General features: G+C 37.4%; 1 protein-coding gene across 28 annotated transcripts in view; it reads left to right on the top strand.

Annotated features, from left to right (window-relative positions):
• The window catches only part of COL24A1 (collagen type XXIV alpha 1 chain), a 401,096-nt gene that overhangs the window by 109,824 nt on the left and 276,792 nt on the right, over positions 1–14,480 (top strand). For 22 of the 28 annotated variants that reach the window (XR_015160374.1, XM_086390890.1, XM_086390884.1 and 19 more), the window contains 3 exons: positions 1,276–1,329; positions 2,525–2,569; positions 13,317–13,370. Coding sequence is in view for 15 of the 28 variants with exons in the window: in XM_086390890.1 (XP_086247016.1) it covers positions 1,276–1,329; positions 2,525–2,569; positions 13,317–13,370 (153 nt within the window). In the remaining 13 variants the exon portion in view is untranslated. Of the gene's footprint in view, positions 1–1,275; positions 1,335–2,524; positions 2,570–13,316; positions 13,371–14,480 lie in introns of all 28 variants that reach the window. The other 6 variants (XM_086390905.1, XM_086390901.1, XM_086390903.1 and 3 more) reach the window with 1 other exon arrangement.

The raw sequence follows: 14,480 nt of genomic DNA, 5'->3' as shown, positions 1-14,480 counted from the left end.
TTATAGTTGTATTCATTTTTATTTAGCAATTTATCTCATTTTCTTTTTTTTTTTTCAATTTGAAAGCAGTCAGTTTCCTAACTGACGAGATTACAAAAATAATCATGGTAGATACCTTAGTTCATCCTTCTATTAAGCCTGTTGATATGGTCTTCCCCGTTGCCAGCATCTCCAGCTTCTACAAAGTGCATGGCCTTTTTCTTCATCTCACCTCACGGAGAAGACAGTTTGAAGGCCCATAGGAAGTTGTTTCACTTTTCACTTTCATGCATTGGAGAAGGAAATGGCAACCCACTCCAGTGTTCTTGCCTGGAGAATCCCAGGGATGGGGCAGCCTGGTGGGCTGCCATCTCTGGGGTCGCACAGAGTCGGACACAACTGAAGCGACTTAGCAGCAGCAGCAGGAAGTTGTTTGCTTCTTTGAAATGTTTTCCAACAGTATGGAGATCTCATGAATCAAATGACTTTCATGCAGATGATGCCATATTTGCCAAGAGAACAGCGATCAAATTATCTGTCAGGACAATTCACTGCTTGTTGATTTTGATCAATTAATTTACTGACTTCAGGTTTGGGTACCCCCATGCAATGTATTCTTGCCTTGAGAATCCCATGGACAGAGGAGCCTGGCAGGCTAGAGTCCATGGGGTTGCAAGAGTTGGACACGACAACTAAACCACATGCAATGTATGGTTCCACCCTTCTCAGCATGCTAATTGAAACCTTGTTGAGCTTCAGGAGGTGCCACTGAACATCTGAGAGAGGCAAAGTTGCAATGCCTTTCAAATCTTTGATACCTCTGTTCCTGATGACAAATGCCAATTTGGGTTCTGTGGGCACACAGAAGTTTCTGGCTTTTCTTGCCATCCTAACCATTTGAATTTCAGTTCTGTATATCTGCTGGTCTTCCTTGTGATAGGGCTTAGCTTTTTCATAGATAAACTTTTTGCCTTTCGAAGCATCTTTTAGGCAAATTATTTCTCAGCACTTGATCTTAAGCTCTGTGAAATTCTTTTCCTTTTTCTTAAGGATTTCTGGCATAGCAGGAACCTTTATTTCCTTCTCTTCTGCACCCTCCATGGTTCCAGCCAGGAAAGAGGCCATTTTCATTTTAAATAGATGACTTCAGTCAGATAAGCAACATGCAGGACTCTTCATATTTTTATATGGAAAAAATATTCTTTCCAAACTTGGGTATTATGAATACACCAAGTTTGCTTTCTTGGGCTTCTTCGGACTTTGCTGTATTTTTTATTATTTTATTTTTCATTTTAGGGAATTCCAGGATTCACTGGTAATATTGGTTCACGTGGTTACCCTGGCAGGCAGGTGAGGTAACTATATTTAAACTTTTCTTTTTATGTCTCTCTTGGTTAATGCGTTGTATGTTCCAATTTCAAGAGTTAATGTTCAAATGATAATTGGTTTATTTTATTAAATAATGAATTACTCATAGCAAAATAATTCCCCAAAATTCTGATATAAAAATTGTAAAAATTCTTCAAAAATTTTATTGCAGACAAATTTTACTTAAAATGAGAGTGGGATTTTTAAACAAGTTTGATATGATATTCAGTGGAACTTTTTAAATTAAAATGGCCCAGTAGGCTAATAAAATGTTAAACAGTGTTGCTACTGATTTTACAATATTACCACTGACTAAAATGAAGTAATGATTTGAGTTAAGACTGTCTTTGATATGCAACATTTTTTAATAATACAATTATAAATACTTGGGACACAATTGCCAGTGCTACATATACCACTATCTGAATACTTTTTATCTAAATTGGATTCAAGTCTTTGTATACTGTTTTGAAAATTCATTTTAATCATTTCATATTTATTTCCCTCTAATTTCTAACTTTCTCTAGCTATTTCATATAGGCTAATAAGAGAAAAAATTTTCTTTCTTAGGCTTTCATTAATTACTTTTGAAATTAATTGTTTATTTAGCATACTAGAAAACTGTATTTATATAAAATATCTTTTTTATTCTCTAGAATTAAGGAATTGAAAATGCCAAAAGATAATCTAGTGTTAATAAAATTCCATTTTGAAGCCTTTAAAGTATGTGGAGGGTATTACATGAATCTTACCACCAAGTAATGTTCTGTGTTTATCTGAAAAACATATAAATACTTAAACATATGGAAATTGATCTGAAGTTTAAAAATGTACTTATTTTCTAAAGTAGGAATATATTTCAGATAAGTAAATTAGAAGTGTTCTAAAAGAACAGGATTTTCCAATGAGAAATAACTTAAATAATTGTGTCTGACAGTTGTGTTAATCTACTTTATTTAGAAATCTAAAATATATTTGTGTATAGATTATATACAATGGCTTTTTTGGTTCTGAAATTCTAAAATCCCTAAAATGTATATGGTCTTCAGAACTAAGTATACAGTTCTGAAGTTTATACTTGTAAAAATGATACCTTTTATTTGCCCCTTTTTATTAATTATCAACAACTCTTTAAAAAGTACTAGAGTATGATGGTGATGTCTTTTGTTTGCACTAGGGTTTAGCTGGACCAGATGGTAATCCAGGACCTAAAGGTGTACGAGTGAGTAAGCATTTTCTTTGCTTTGTTAAGTATGCTTAAATGTAAGTAGAATCACATATACAAAATACTTATTTTCACACTTCCACACTTCCATTACTTTGAATGTAATGTGGGTTTAGCCTGGAAAGAAGTATACTTATTTAATATACATCCTTATTGTTAAGGCCACAGAGAGCAGTCTTACAGTGGTAGTTCTTGCCTTATTCTTTGATAGCTCCTACATATATATTATTTATATTATTTTTCTAGCCCCTTGCAAAATGGTGTGTTATACCATTTCTGGTATGTTAGAAATACACTCTATAAGCATTTGTAGTATTTTTTATATGTGACTCTATGTAGACTTAAGAAGTCATGATGAAAGAAATGTGAAGAGACAAAAAAATTCCTATTCAAGGCTGAAGTAATAATACAGAAACTATCTGGACTAAAGAAATAGCTGCAATAAAGAAACTTACATGTTCAAGAATATAGTTTTGCACTTCTAACCATTAAAGGAATTGTTAACCACTTTTAAGCATAAAGGGAGTAAAAAAAAAAAAAATTACTATGAAGTGTTATGTAGTGTTCCACAAATTAAAATCAAAGCTGATTCTGGGAAAAATTTATAAAACTAAAATTTTTCTTTTTAAATTCTCTATTTAATAGCCAGTTATTTTTCAGAATCTATATCTTCCTTATATTACCTAAAATAACTTTTAGAAATAAGGAAAACAAAAAATATTTAAATGGTATGTATATTGTTGTTATTTAGTCAATAAGTCATGTCCAACTCTTTGCAAGCCCATGAACTGCAGCACACTAGGCTCCCCTGTTCTTCACTATCTCCTGGAATTTGCTCAAACTCACGTCCATTGAGTCAGTGATGCCATCCAACCATCTCATCCTCTGTTGCCCCTGTCTCCTCTTGCCCTCAATCTTTCTTAGCATCAAGGTCTTTTCCAAGGAGTCGACTCTCCACATCAAGTGGCCAATTTTTTGGAGCTTCAACTTCAGCCTCAATCCTTCCAATGAATTGATTGACTTCTTTTATGATTGACTGGTTTGATCTCCTTGCTGTCAAGGGATTCTCAAGAGTCTTCTCCAGCACCACAGTTTGAAAGCAGCAATTCTTTGTTGCTCTGCCTTCTTTATGGTCCAACTCTTACATCTGTACGTGACTACTGGAAATACCATAGCTTTGACTAGATGGACCTTTGTCAGCAAAGTGATGTCTCTGCTTTTTAATATACTGTCTAGGTTCGTCATAGGTTTTCTTCAAAGGAGCAAGTGTCTTTTAATTTCGTGGCTGCAGTCACCGTTTACAGTGATTTTGGAACCCAAGAAAAGAAAATTTGTCACTGTTTCCCCTTCTTCTCCATCTATTTACTATGAAGTGATGGGACAATGATGCCATGATCTTCGTTTTTTGACTATTATGTTTTAAGCCAGCTTTTTACTCTCCTCTTTCCCCTTCATCAAGATAGTTTCTCTTTGTTCTCTGCCATGAAATTAGTATCATCTGCATATCTGAGGTTGTTGATATTTCTCCCAGTAATCTTGTTTCCAGCTTGTGATTCATCCAGCCTGACATTTCACATGATGTACTCTTCTTAAAAGTAAATAAGCAAGGTGACAACATACAGCCTCGATGTACTCCTTTCCCAATTTTGAACCAGTCCATTGTTGCATGTCCGGTTCTAACTGTTGCATCTTGTCCTGCATACAGCTTCTCAGGAGAGAGATAAGGTGGTCTGGTGTTCCTGTGTCTTTAAGAATTTTCCATAGTTTGTTGTGATCCACTCAGTCAGAGGCTTTAGTATAGTCTATGAAGCAGAAGTAGATGTTTTTCTGGAATTCACTTGCTTTTTCTATGATCCAGCTGATGTTGGCAATTTGATCTCTGGTTCTTCTGCCTTTTTTAAATACACCTTGAACATCTGGAAGTTCATGGTTCACATACTGCATAAGCCTAGCTGAAGGATTTTGAGCGTTACTTTGCTAGCATGTGAAATGAGTGCAATTGTACAGTAGTTTCAACATTTTTTGACATTGCCTTCCTTTGGAATTGGAATGAAAACTGACCTTTTCCAGTCCTGTGGCCACTGCTGAGTTTTCCAATTCTGTTGGCATATTGAGTGAAACACTTTAACAGCATCATCTTTTAGAATTTGAAATAGTTCATTTGGAATTCCATCACCTCCACTAGCTTTATTCGTCGTGATGTTTCCTAGGGCCATTTAATTTCACATTCCAGGCTACCTGGCTCTAGGTGAGTGACCACACCATTTTCTGGGTCATTGCTATTGCTGCTGCTAGGTCACTTCAGTTGTGTCCGACTCTGTGCGACCCCATAGATGGCAGCCCACCAGGCACCTCCATCCCTGGGATTATCCAAGTAAGAACATGAGAGTGGGTTGCCATTTCCTTCTCCAATGCATGCATGCATGCTAAGTCGCTTTAGTCATGTCCGACTCTATGCGACCCTATGGACAGCAGCCCGCCAGGCTCCTCTGTCCACAGGATTCTCCAGGCAAGAATACTGGAGTGGGTTGCCATTTCCTTCTCCATCTGGGTCATTAAGATCTTTTTTTATGTAGTTCTTCTGTGTATTCCTGCCACTTCTACTTAATCTCTGTTTGGTCCTTGCTGTTTCTGTCCTTTATTGTGCCCATCTTTGCATAAGTATTCCCTTGGTATCTACAGTTTTCTTGAAGAGATCTCTAGTCTTTCCCCATCTATTGTTTTCCTCTATTTCTTTGCATTGTTCACTTAAGCCTTTCTTATCATTTCTCACTGTTCTCTACAACTCTACATTCAGTTGGCTATATCTTTCCCTTTCTCCTTTGCCTTTCTCTTCTCTTCTTTTCTCAGCTATTTGTAACGCCTCCTCAGACAACCATTTTGCCTTTTTTTCATTTCTTTTTCTTGGGGTTGGTTTTGATCACCTCCTGAACAATGTTGCAAACCTCTATCCATAGTTCTTCTGGCACTCCACCTACTAGATCTAATCCCTTGAATCTGTTTGTCACCTCCACTGTATATTCATAAAGGGTTTGATTTAGGTCATACCTGAATGGTCTAGTTGTTTTCCCTACTTTCTTCAATTTAAGTGTGTATTTGCAATAAGGGCTCATGATCTGAGCCACAGTCATTCCCAGGTTTTGTTTTTGCTGACTGTGTCTAGTTTCTCCATATTCAGCTGCAAAGAATATGATCAATTTGATTTCGGTATTCATCGTCCGATGACATCTATGTATAGAGTTGTCTCTTGTATTGTTGGAAGAGAGTGTTTGCTATGACCAGTGTGTTCTCCTGGCAAAACTCTGTTAGCTTTTGCCCTGCTTCATTTTGTACTCTAAGGCCAAGCTTGCCTGTTACTCCATGTGTCTCTTGGCTTCCTACGTTCACATTCCAGTCCCCTGTGATGAAAAGGATATCGTTTTTTGTTGGTAGTTCTAGAAGGTCTTGTAGGTATTCACAGAACCGTTCCACTTCAACTTCTTTGGCTTTAGTGGTTGAGGCATAGACTTGGATTACTGTGATGTTGAATGGTTTGTCTTGGATATGAACAGAGATCATTCTGTTGTTTTTGAGACTGCACTGAAGTATTGCATTTCAGACTCTCTTTTTGACAATGAGGGCTTCTCCATTTCTTCTAAGGTATTCTTACCCATGGTAAAAGATATTACCATTGTTTGAATTTAGTTCACCCATTCTCATCCATTTATGTTCAGTGATCCCTAGAATGTCAATGTTCACTCTTGCCATCTCTTACTTGACCACATCCAATTTACCTTGATTTACGGGCCTAACATTCCAGGTTCCTATGCAATATTGTTCTTTACAGCATTGGACTTTACTTTAACCACCAGACATACCCACAGCTGAGCAACATTTCTGCTTTTGCCCAGCCTCTTCATTCTTCATGGAGCTATTTCTCTGCTCTTCCCCAGTTGCCTGTTGGACACCTACCAACCTGGGGGGCTCATCTTCTAGTGTCATATATTTTTGCCTTTTCATTGTGTTCATGGGGTTTTTAAGGCAAGACTACTGAACTGCTTTGCCATTCACTTCTCCAGTGGAGCACGTTTTGTCAGGCCCTGACTAGCAAGCATGTGCCCTTCAGTAGCTCCGTGTAGCCAGAAAACATGTGTTTTAATGTATGTGCTATAATGATGCCTTCATTTTTAAAAAATTCGTAAACATTTTCAAATATTTCATGTGTATTTTCTTCTTTAATTTTGCTATCAATCCTGTGAAGTAGGAGAACACAAATATTGTCTCCATTTTACAGGTGATAAAACAGATGATAAGCTGTGGAACTGACATGATTTGATCTAGTCCTAGCAGAACTCAAACCAACATCTTCTCACCTTTAGCTCTGTCCTCTTCCACTGTCCTGTGCTGTCTCTACCCTTGCGCTAAGTGGAAATATGATGGGGAAAAGTGATGTATACTTTATTAAAGCCACACTGAATGCACATACTTACTTGGATCTGGAAAACAAGGAGAGATTACTGGATAAGAACACGGGCTTTGGAGTTAGACGAGACTGCTTCCCCCCCCACGAACCCCTCGTTTACTAGCTTTGTGACTTTTGATGCCGTTAATCTCTTCTGTGTCTCATTTTTCTTAACTTACTAAAAGGTGAAAATGAAATTTACCTTTAGGTGCTTCTGAGAACTACCTGAGCTGAATATTCTTAAAGCACAGTGCCTACCACATGGCATGTGCTTTCTCTGCAGGTTTTATCATTATTCTGGAATTTGGGAGTTACTTGTGTGTGTGAGCTAAAGTTGTAGACCTGTTTGGCGCTGTGCAGTTTTCTTTTACTACATTTTCTCATCTTGCTTCTGTGATTCCTGTAACTTTTCTAAGTTCTCCTTTGTGTCATTTTTGTACCATATTATCCTTTTGTTCCTTTCTTCTCCATTTGTGTTGAAAAGTACTCTCTAGGGAGTAAACCCTTTTTAAGTTTTTTTATGTTTTGATGGCAACTTCATGAAAGCATTTAAAAAAAAACTAATCCTTCTCTGACTAATTTAATTGATTTAATCCTTTCATTTTCCTTTGCAAGTGAGGGAAGAGTCAGCAGAACCATTTCTCTAGGTTTCATATTCACAGAGTCCAAATGTAAACTTTGATATTATTAATAACTACAAATGTTCAAAAAACAAAATTTGTTCAAAACAAATTTACACTGACAGGATTATATTTTTTATTTAATGTGTGTCCTATTACTGGATAATACCAGATGCTATATATTGTAAATTAATATTTTTATAAATTGTGTGATAAATTATCTTTTGAATGTCCCTGTTTGGTTGCATTTTTTGGTGTTAAAATAATTATTTTTAAAATGTAAATGTTTGAAATCATTTTTCAGCCCTCCTTTGGTATCTCTTTGTGTAATAACCGGCCAGGTATCTCAAAAAGTAGATGTATGTAGGCCTCTCCTGATGTTTTTATTTGCCCTGATGGTGACAGAATTGCCTCTGTCTTATGCAATATAGAATATAGAATCAAATCCCTTATGATTATACAGTGGAAGTGAGAAATAGATTTAAGGGCCTAGATCTGATAGGTAGAGTGCCTGATGAATTATGGAATGACGTTCGTGACATTGTACAGGAGACAGGGATCAAGACCATCCACATGGAAAAGAAATGCAAAAAAGCAAAATGGCTGTCTGGGGAGGCCTTACAAATAGCTGTGAAAAGAAGAGAAGTGAAAAGCAAAGGAGAAAAGGAAAGATATAAGCATCTGAATGCAGAGTTCCAAAGAATAGCAAGAAGAGGTAAGAAAGCCTTCCTCAGCAATCAATGCAAAGACATAGAGGAAAACAACAGAATGGGAAAGACTAGAGATCTCTTCAAGAAAATTAGAGATACCAAGGGAACATTTCATGCAAAGATAGGCTTGATAAAGGACAGAAATGGTATGGACCTAGCAGAGTCAGAAGATATTAAGAAGAGGTGGCAAGAATACACAGAAGAACTATTCAAAAAAGATCTTCACAACCCAGATAATCACAATGGTGTGATCACTGACCTAGAGCCAGACATCCTGGAATGTGAAGTCAAGTGGGCCTTAGAAAGCATCACTACAGACAAAGCTAGTGGAGGTGATGGAATTCCAGTGGAGCTATTTCAAATCCTGAAAGATGATGCTGTGAAAGTGCTGCACTCAATATGCCAGCAAATGTGGAAAACTCAGCAGTGGCCACAGGACTGGAAAAGGTCAGTTTTCATTCCAATCCCAAAGAAAGGCAATGCCAAAGAATGCTTAAACTACCACACAATTGCACTCATCTGACATGCTGGTAAAGTAATGCTCAAAATTCTCCAAGCCAGGCTTCAGCAATACGTGAATTGTGAACTTCCAGATGTTCAAGCTGGTTTTAGAAAAGGCAGAGGAACCAGAGATCAAATTGCCAACATCCGCTGGATCATGGAAAAAGCAAGAGAGTTCCAGAAAAACATCTATTTCTGCTTTATTGACTATGCCAAAGCCTTTGACTGTGTGGATCACAATAAACTGTGGGAAATTCTGAAAGAGATGGGAATACCAGATCACCTGACCTGCCTCTTGAGAAACCTGTATGCAGGTCAGGAAGCAACAGTTAGAACTAGACATGGAACAACAGACTGGTTCCAAATAGGAAAAGGAGTACGTCAAGGTTGTATATTGTCACCCTGCTTATTTATCTTATATGCAGAGTACATCATGAGAAATACTGGACTGGAAGAAACAAAAGCTGGAATCAAGATTGCCAGGAGAAATATCAATAACCTCAGATATGCAGATGACACCACCATTATGGCAGAAAGTGAAGAGGAACTCAAAAGCCTCTTGATGAAAGTGAAAGTGGAGAGTGAAAAAGTTGGCCTAAAGCTCAACATTCAGAAAACGAAGATCATGGCATCCGGTCCCATCACTTCATGGGAAATAGATGGGGAAACAGTGGAAACAGGGGCAGAGTTTATTTTTCTGGGCTCCAAAATCACTGCAGATGGTGACTGCAGCCATGAAATTAAAAGACGCTTACTCCTTGGAAGGAGAGTTATGACCAACCTAGATAGCATGTTCAAAAGCAGAGACATTACTTTGCCAACAAAGGTCCGTCTAGTCAAGGCTATGGTTTTTCCAGTGGTTATGTATGGATGTGAGAGTTGGACTGTGAAGAAAGCTGAGCACTGAAGAATTGATGCTTTTGAACTGTGGTGTTGGAGAAGACTCGAGAGTCCCTTGGACTGCAAGGAGGTCTAACCAGTCCATTCTAAAGGATATCAGCCCTGGGATTTCTCTGGAGGGAATGATGCTGAAGCTGAAACTCCAGTACTTTGGCCACCTCATGCGAAGAGCTGACTCATTGGAAAAGACTCTGATGCTGGGAGGGATTGGGGGCAGGAGGAGAAGGGGACGCCAGAGGATGAGATGGCTGGATGGCATCGCTGACTCGATGCATGTGAGTCTGAGTGAACTCCGGGAGTTGGTGATGGACAGGGAGCCCTGGCCTGCTGTGATTCATGGGGTCGCAAAGAGTCAGACATGACTGAGCAACTGAACTGAACTGAATATAGAATTGCCTCTATTTGAATATACAAACTTCAATCCAAGAAGAAAAGCCATCTGTATTAGTATTATTTTTTTTTATGTCCTTATTTGTTTACACCCTAAACTCCAGTTTAGTGGTAGTGTTTTTAGAATGATGACAAGCCCATATGATGTCTTTGTTGGATGCTGCTGGCATTTTATTTCTGTTATAATTATCATAATAATTATCAAGAACCTTTTCTGAAACACCTACATAATTATGCATAGCATTGTTCCCTTTAAAATCTTTATTTCTAAAATGTTGTGCTGATTCTGTGTAGACTGTGTTGAGTAGAGATCTGACTTTTCAGCTCCTGAGTTTTCAGCAGAGTTTTTAGATAAATGTACATCAGTTAGGGTGTTTGTTCTTTTTATTTATAAACAAAATTTCAGTTGTGTATGTTAAAGCAAAAGTTAACTTTTTTTTTAACTTGAGGCCATCTGTAGCTGATGATTCTGAAATACATGTAGCTTGCCATCATAATCCTAAATGTTTTGGTAATTAGAAAAACTTTTGGATGCTTCATTTTTTTTTTAATTTTTTTTTCTCTCTAATTTTATTTTATTTTTAAACTTTACATAATTGTATTAGTTTTGCCAAATATCAAAATGAATCCGCCACAGGTATACATGTGTTCCCCATCCCGAACCCTCCTCCCTCCTCCCTCCCCATACCATCCCTCTGGGCCGTCCCAGTGCACCAGCCCCAAGCATCCAGCATCATGCTTCGAACCTGGACTGGCAACTCGTTTCCTACATGATATTTTACATGTTTCATTGCCATTCTCCCAAATCTTCCCACCCTCTCCCTCTCCCACAGAGTCCATAAGACTGTTCTATACATCAGTGTCTCTTTTGCTGTCTCGTACACCGGGTTATTGTTACCATCTTTCTAAATTCCATATATATGCGTTAGTATACTGTATTTATGTTTTTCCTTCTGGCTTACTTCACTCTGTATAATAGGCTCCAGTTTCATCCACCTCATTAGAACTGATTCAAATGTATTCTTTTTAATGGCTGAGTAATACTCCATTGTGTATATGTACCACTGCTTTCTTATCCATTCATCTGCTGATGGACATCTAGGTTGCTTCCATGTCTTGGCTATTATAAACAGTGCTGCGATGAACATTGGGGTACACGTGTCTCTTTCCCTTCTGGTTTCCTCAGTGTGTATGCCCAGCAGTGGGGTTGCTGGATCATAAGGCAGTTCTATTTCCAGTTTTTTAAGGAATCTCCACACTGTTCTCCATAGTGGCTGTACTAGTTTGCATTCCCACCAACAGTGTAAAAGGGTTCCCTTTTCTCCACACCCTCTCCAGCATTTATTATTTGTAGACTTTTGGATCGCAGCCATTCTGACTGGTGTGAAATGGTACCTCATAGTGGTTTTGATTTGCATTTCTCTGATAATGAGTGATTGGAAATAAAAGCAAAAATAAACAAATGGGACCTAATTAACCTTAAAAGCTTCTGCACATCAAAGGAAACTATTAGCAAGGTGAAAAGACAGCCTTCAGAATGGGAGAAAATAATAGCAAATGAAGCAACCGACAAACAACTAATCTCAAAAATATACAAGCAACTCCTACAGCTCAACTCCAGAAAAATAAACGACCCAATCAAAAAATGGGCCAAAGAACTAAATAGACATTTCTTCAAAAAAGACATACAGATGGCTAACAAACACATGGATGCTTCATTTTTAAAGTTTCTCCATCCTCCAGATGCTTGACTTTTAAGCAAACAAATTATAGATATATTATCATTAAAGTGAAGTAGAAGGAAACCAATTATCTTTTCCTTTATTTATTGCTTGTTCATAAAGGTGTTTTTCCTTGTCAGAGAAAAGTGTTCATCCTACCATGGTAATACCCAGCTATTTTCCACCCTGCATGGAATGCCTTTCCTTTCCTTCAAGACTCAGCTCAAAAGTTGCCTCCTCTGTAAAGCTTTCCTAACCCTTCCCTCTAGGCAGTATTGGTCATTCTGCCAGTCAAAGTTTCTGTTGTGTATTGTGTTTATCTTATCACCTGTCACATAATCATGTAACAATTATGATATGACAGTTATTTGTATGACTTCTTCCTAATAAACTATCAGCTTCTTGAGGACACTGATTTTCATATTCATTTTTATAATCCCAATTCCTGGCACACAGAGGGCACTAAAATGATGTTTTGTGCATCAGTGACCCAGATTCATATTCTTTCAAATATGGACCATTGCAGTAAGATTTCCTACATTCAGTATTTCCTGTCTGGGGTATATTCTGTATTTTGTCAACAGCTTAATATTTTAGAGAAACAGCTTAACATCAGGTCATTACCATACTCCCTCAAAGCCCAGTAATTTCCAGCTATCTAAAATGTAAAGTCTAAAATTCTTAGCCTGAAATTTAAGGCTTTCCTTAATCTATTCTCTAAACTACCATACACTTTATTCATTAAATTGATGAAACAGGTTATTATTTGCCACAGGTGAGATGTAACTAACGTGTGGCGGTAAAAGTAGCTTGCATTGGTACTCAGATGCACCCCTTGTTTCTCAGACCAGCGGGAACCTCCATGAAGGCAGTGTGGGTCTGCTTTTCTCCCGAGCACCTTACTCAGTTAACCATTGCTACTCAGTTAACCATTTACAAACACTCCTGTAGTTCTCTCTGTCTTGTTTCTGCTTACTGTGGTTCTGCCTGAAGTGTTCTTACTCCATTATCTGCTTATCAATATTTTACCTACTCTGTAGGCCTATCTCAAGTGCCAGTCTTCTTTGAAATCTTCTTCGATTGTCTTTACCTCTTGCCACATTGGAATAAATCTCTCCCTCCTCCATATCTCTCTTATTCTTGGATACCTCCTTTCTGCCTTACATTTTAGTTAATTGTATCTGTATTTTCTGCCCTTTGTAATATTCAGTGTAGAAAAGAACTTGGGCTTGTTGATTTTTATGAGCCTAAATTATATTTGTCTAAATTATATTTCCAACTTTTTTTAAATGAAAAGATGGATCTGTAACTTTTAGGAAAAAAAAGCAACAAGGTTATTATGCTGTTAAGCCTCATCATTCATATTACTATGAATAAATTTTAAGTATCTCTATTTAGAATTATATACTTAATGGTGACTATTTAAATGAGATAATGCAAAGATTGTTTGATTTCTTTAAGGGTTTCATTGGCTCTCCTGGAGAAGTAGGACAACTGGGACCTGAAGGAGAAAGAGTAAGTCTGTTTCCTTCAAATATTATTTCTAATGTGGTATACTAAGGTAAAGTATAACAGTGCTGATTAACCCAGATGTCAGACAGGTAATCTTACAGAGTGAAACAAACCAACTTTAAGAAAAATTAGATGATGTTTTCATTGTATCATGCAAAGAACTGAACTTCTTCTTTTTTGACCCAAAGGAATACACAGTTAGTACCCTACCTAGAACAGCGTGCTGTTCTGTAAATACAGTTTGTTTGTAAATCCAACAGAGTTAGCCTAGGTACCCAACTAACACAATCAGCTGTATAGTACTGTACTGTAATAGGTTTATAATACTTTTCACACAAATAATACATTAAAACAAACACAAAATAAAAGTTTTAATCTTACAGTACTGTACCTTAAAAAATATAGTCATCCAGAACAACAGCTGGTGTACAAGGACTGGCATAGAGTGAACAGGCAAGAAGAATTACTGACTGGAGGAGGAAGAAGAGCAGGGAGATGGTAGAGCGGAAGGATCATCAGCAATAGGAGACGGAGGGCAAGCTGTAGTTTCTCTCATGACTGATGTTGATGGCGTAGGCTTTGGTTCCTTGCTGGAACCAGATGCATATTCACATCTTGAAAGTTTGCAACTTGAAGGTTCATATGAAGGGGACTTACTGTATACAGTCTACATTGTTAATAACTCTGCTGCTTATGATACAGTCCTTTCCAGACCTGTTGGCATGAACTTAATGTAATAAATAAACCAAAGTTATACGTTCTTGCAAGATGTCATCATCTTGGATTTAAGGATCCCAGTGACACTGACCATCAATAGGCACAATGTCCTATTGCTCACCTTTGAACTCTTTTTTCGGTAGAGATATTACATGAATATTTTTGTCAACCACTGTTGAGTTGAAAGTAAATGGATTACTTCAACCATTGATATCTGTTAACTTATCTGCATATACAAAAATCCCAAGCTACATAGTTCTGACAGATTTCTTAGTCTCAAGGACTTATAAAAGTGATTATGCCTCAAGGGATTATATCAATAAGTATGCTTTAGATTACAAGTGACAAAAAATTTCAAACTGGCTTCAAAATGAGGAGATTTTAAATAAACACCAG

The sequence above is a fragment of the Bos grunniens genome, chromosome 3 (assembly GCF_055505025.1).
Source record: "Bos grunniens cultivar Pamir isolate PY7600 chromosome 3, Bosgru_T2T1.0, whole genome shotgun sequence".
NCBI classification, from domain to species: domain Eukaryota; kingdom Metazoa; phylum Chordata; class Mammalia; order Artiodactyla; family Bovidae; genus Bos; species Bos grunniens.
This window is presented reverse-complemented; position numbering and strand designations above follow the sequence as displayed.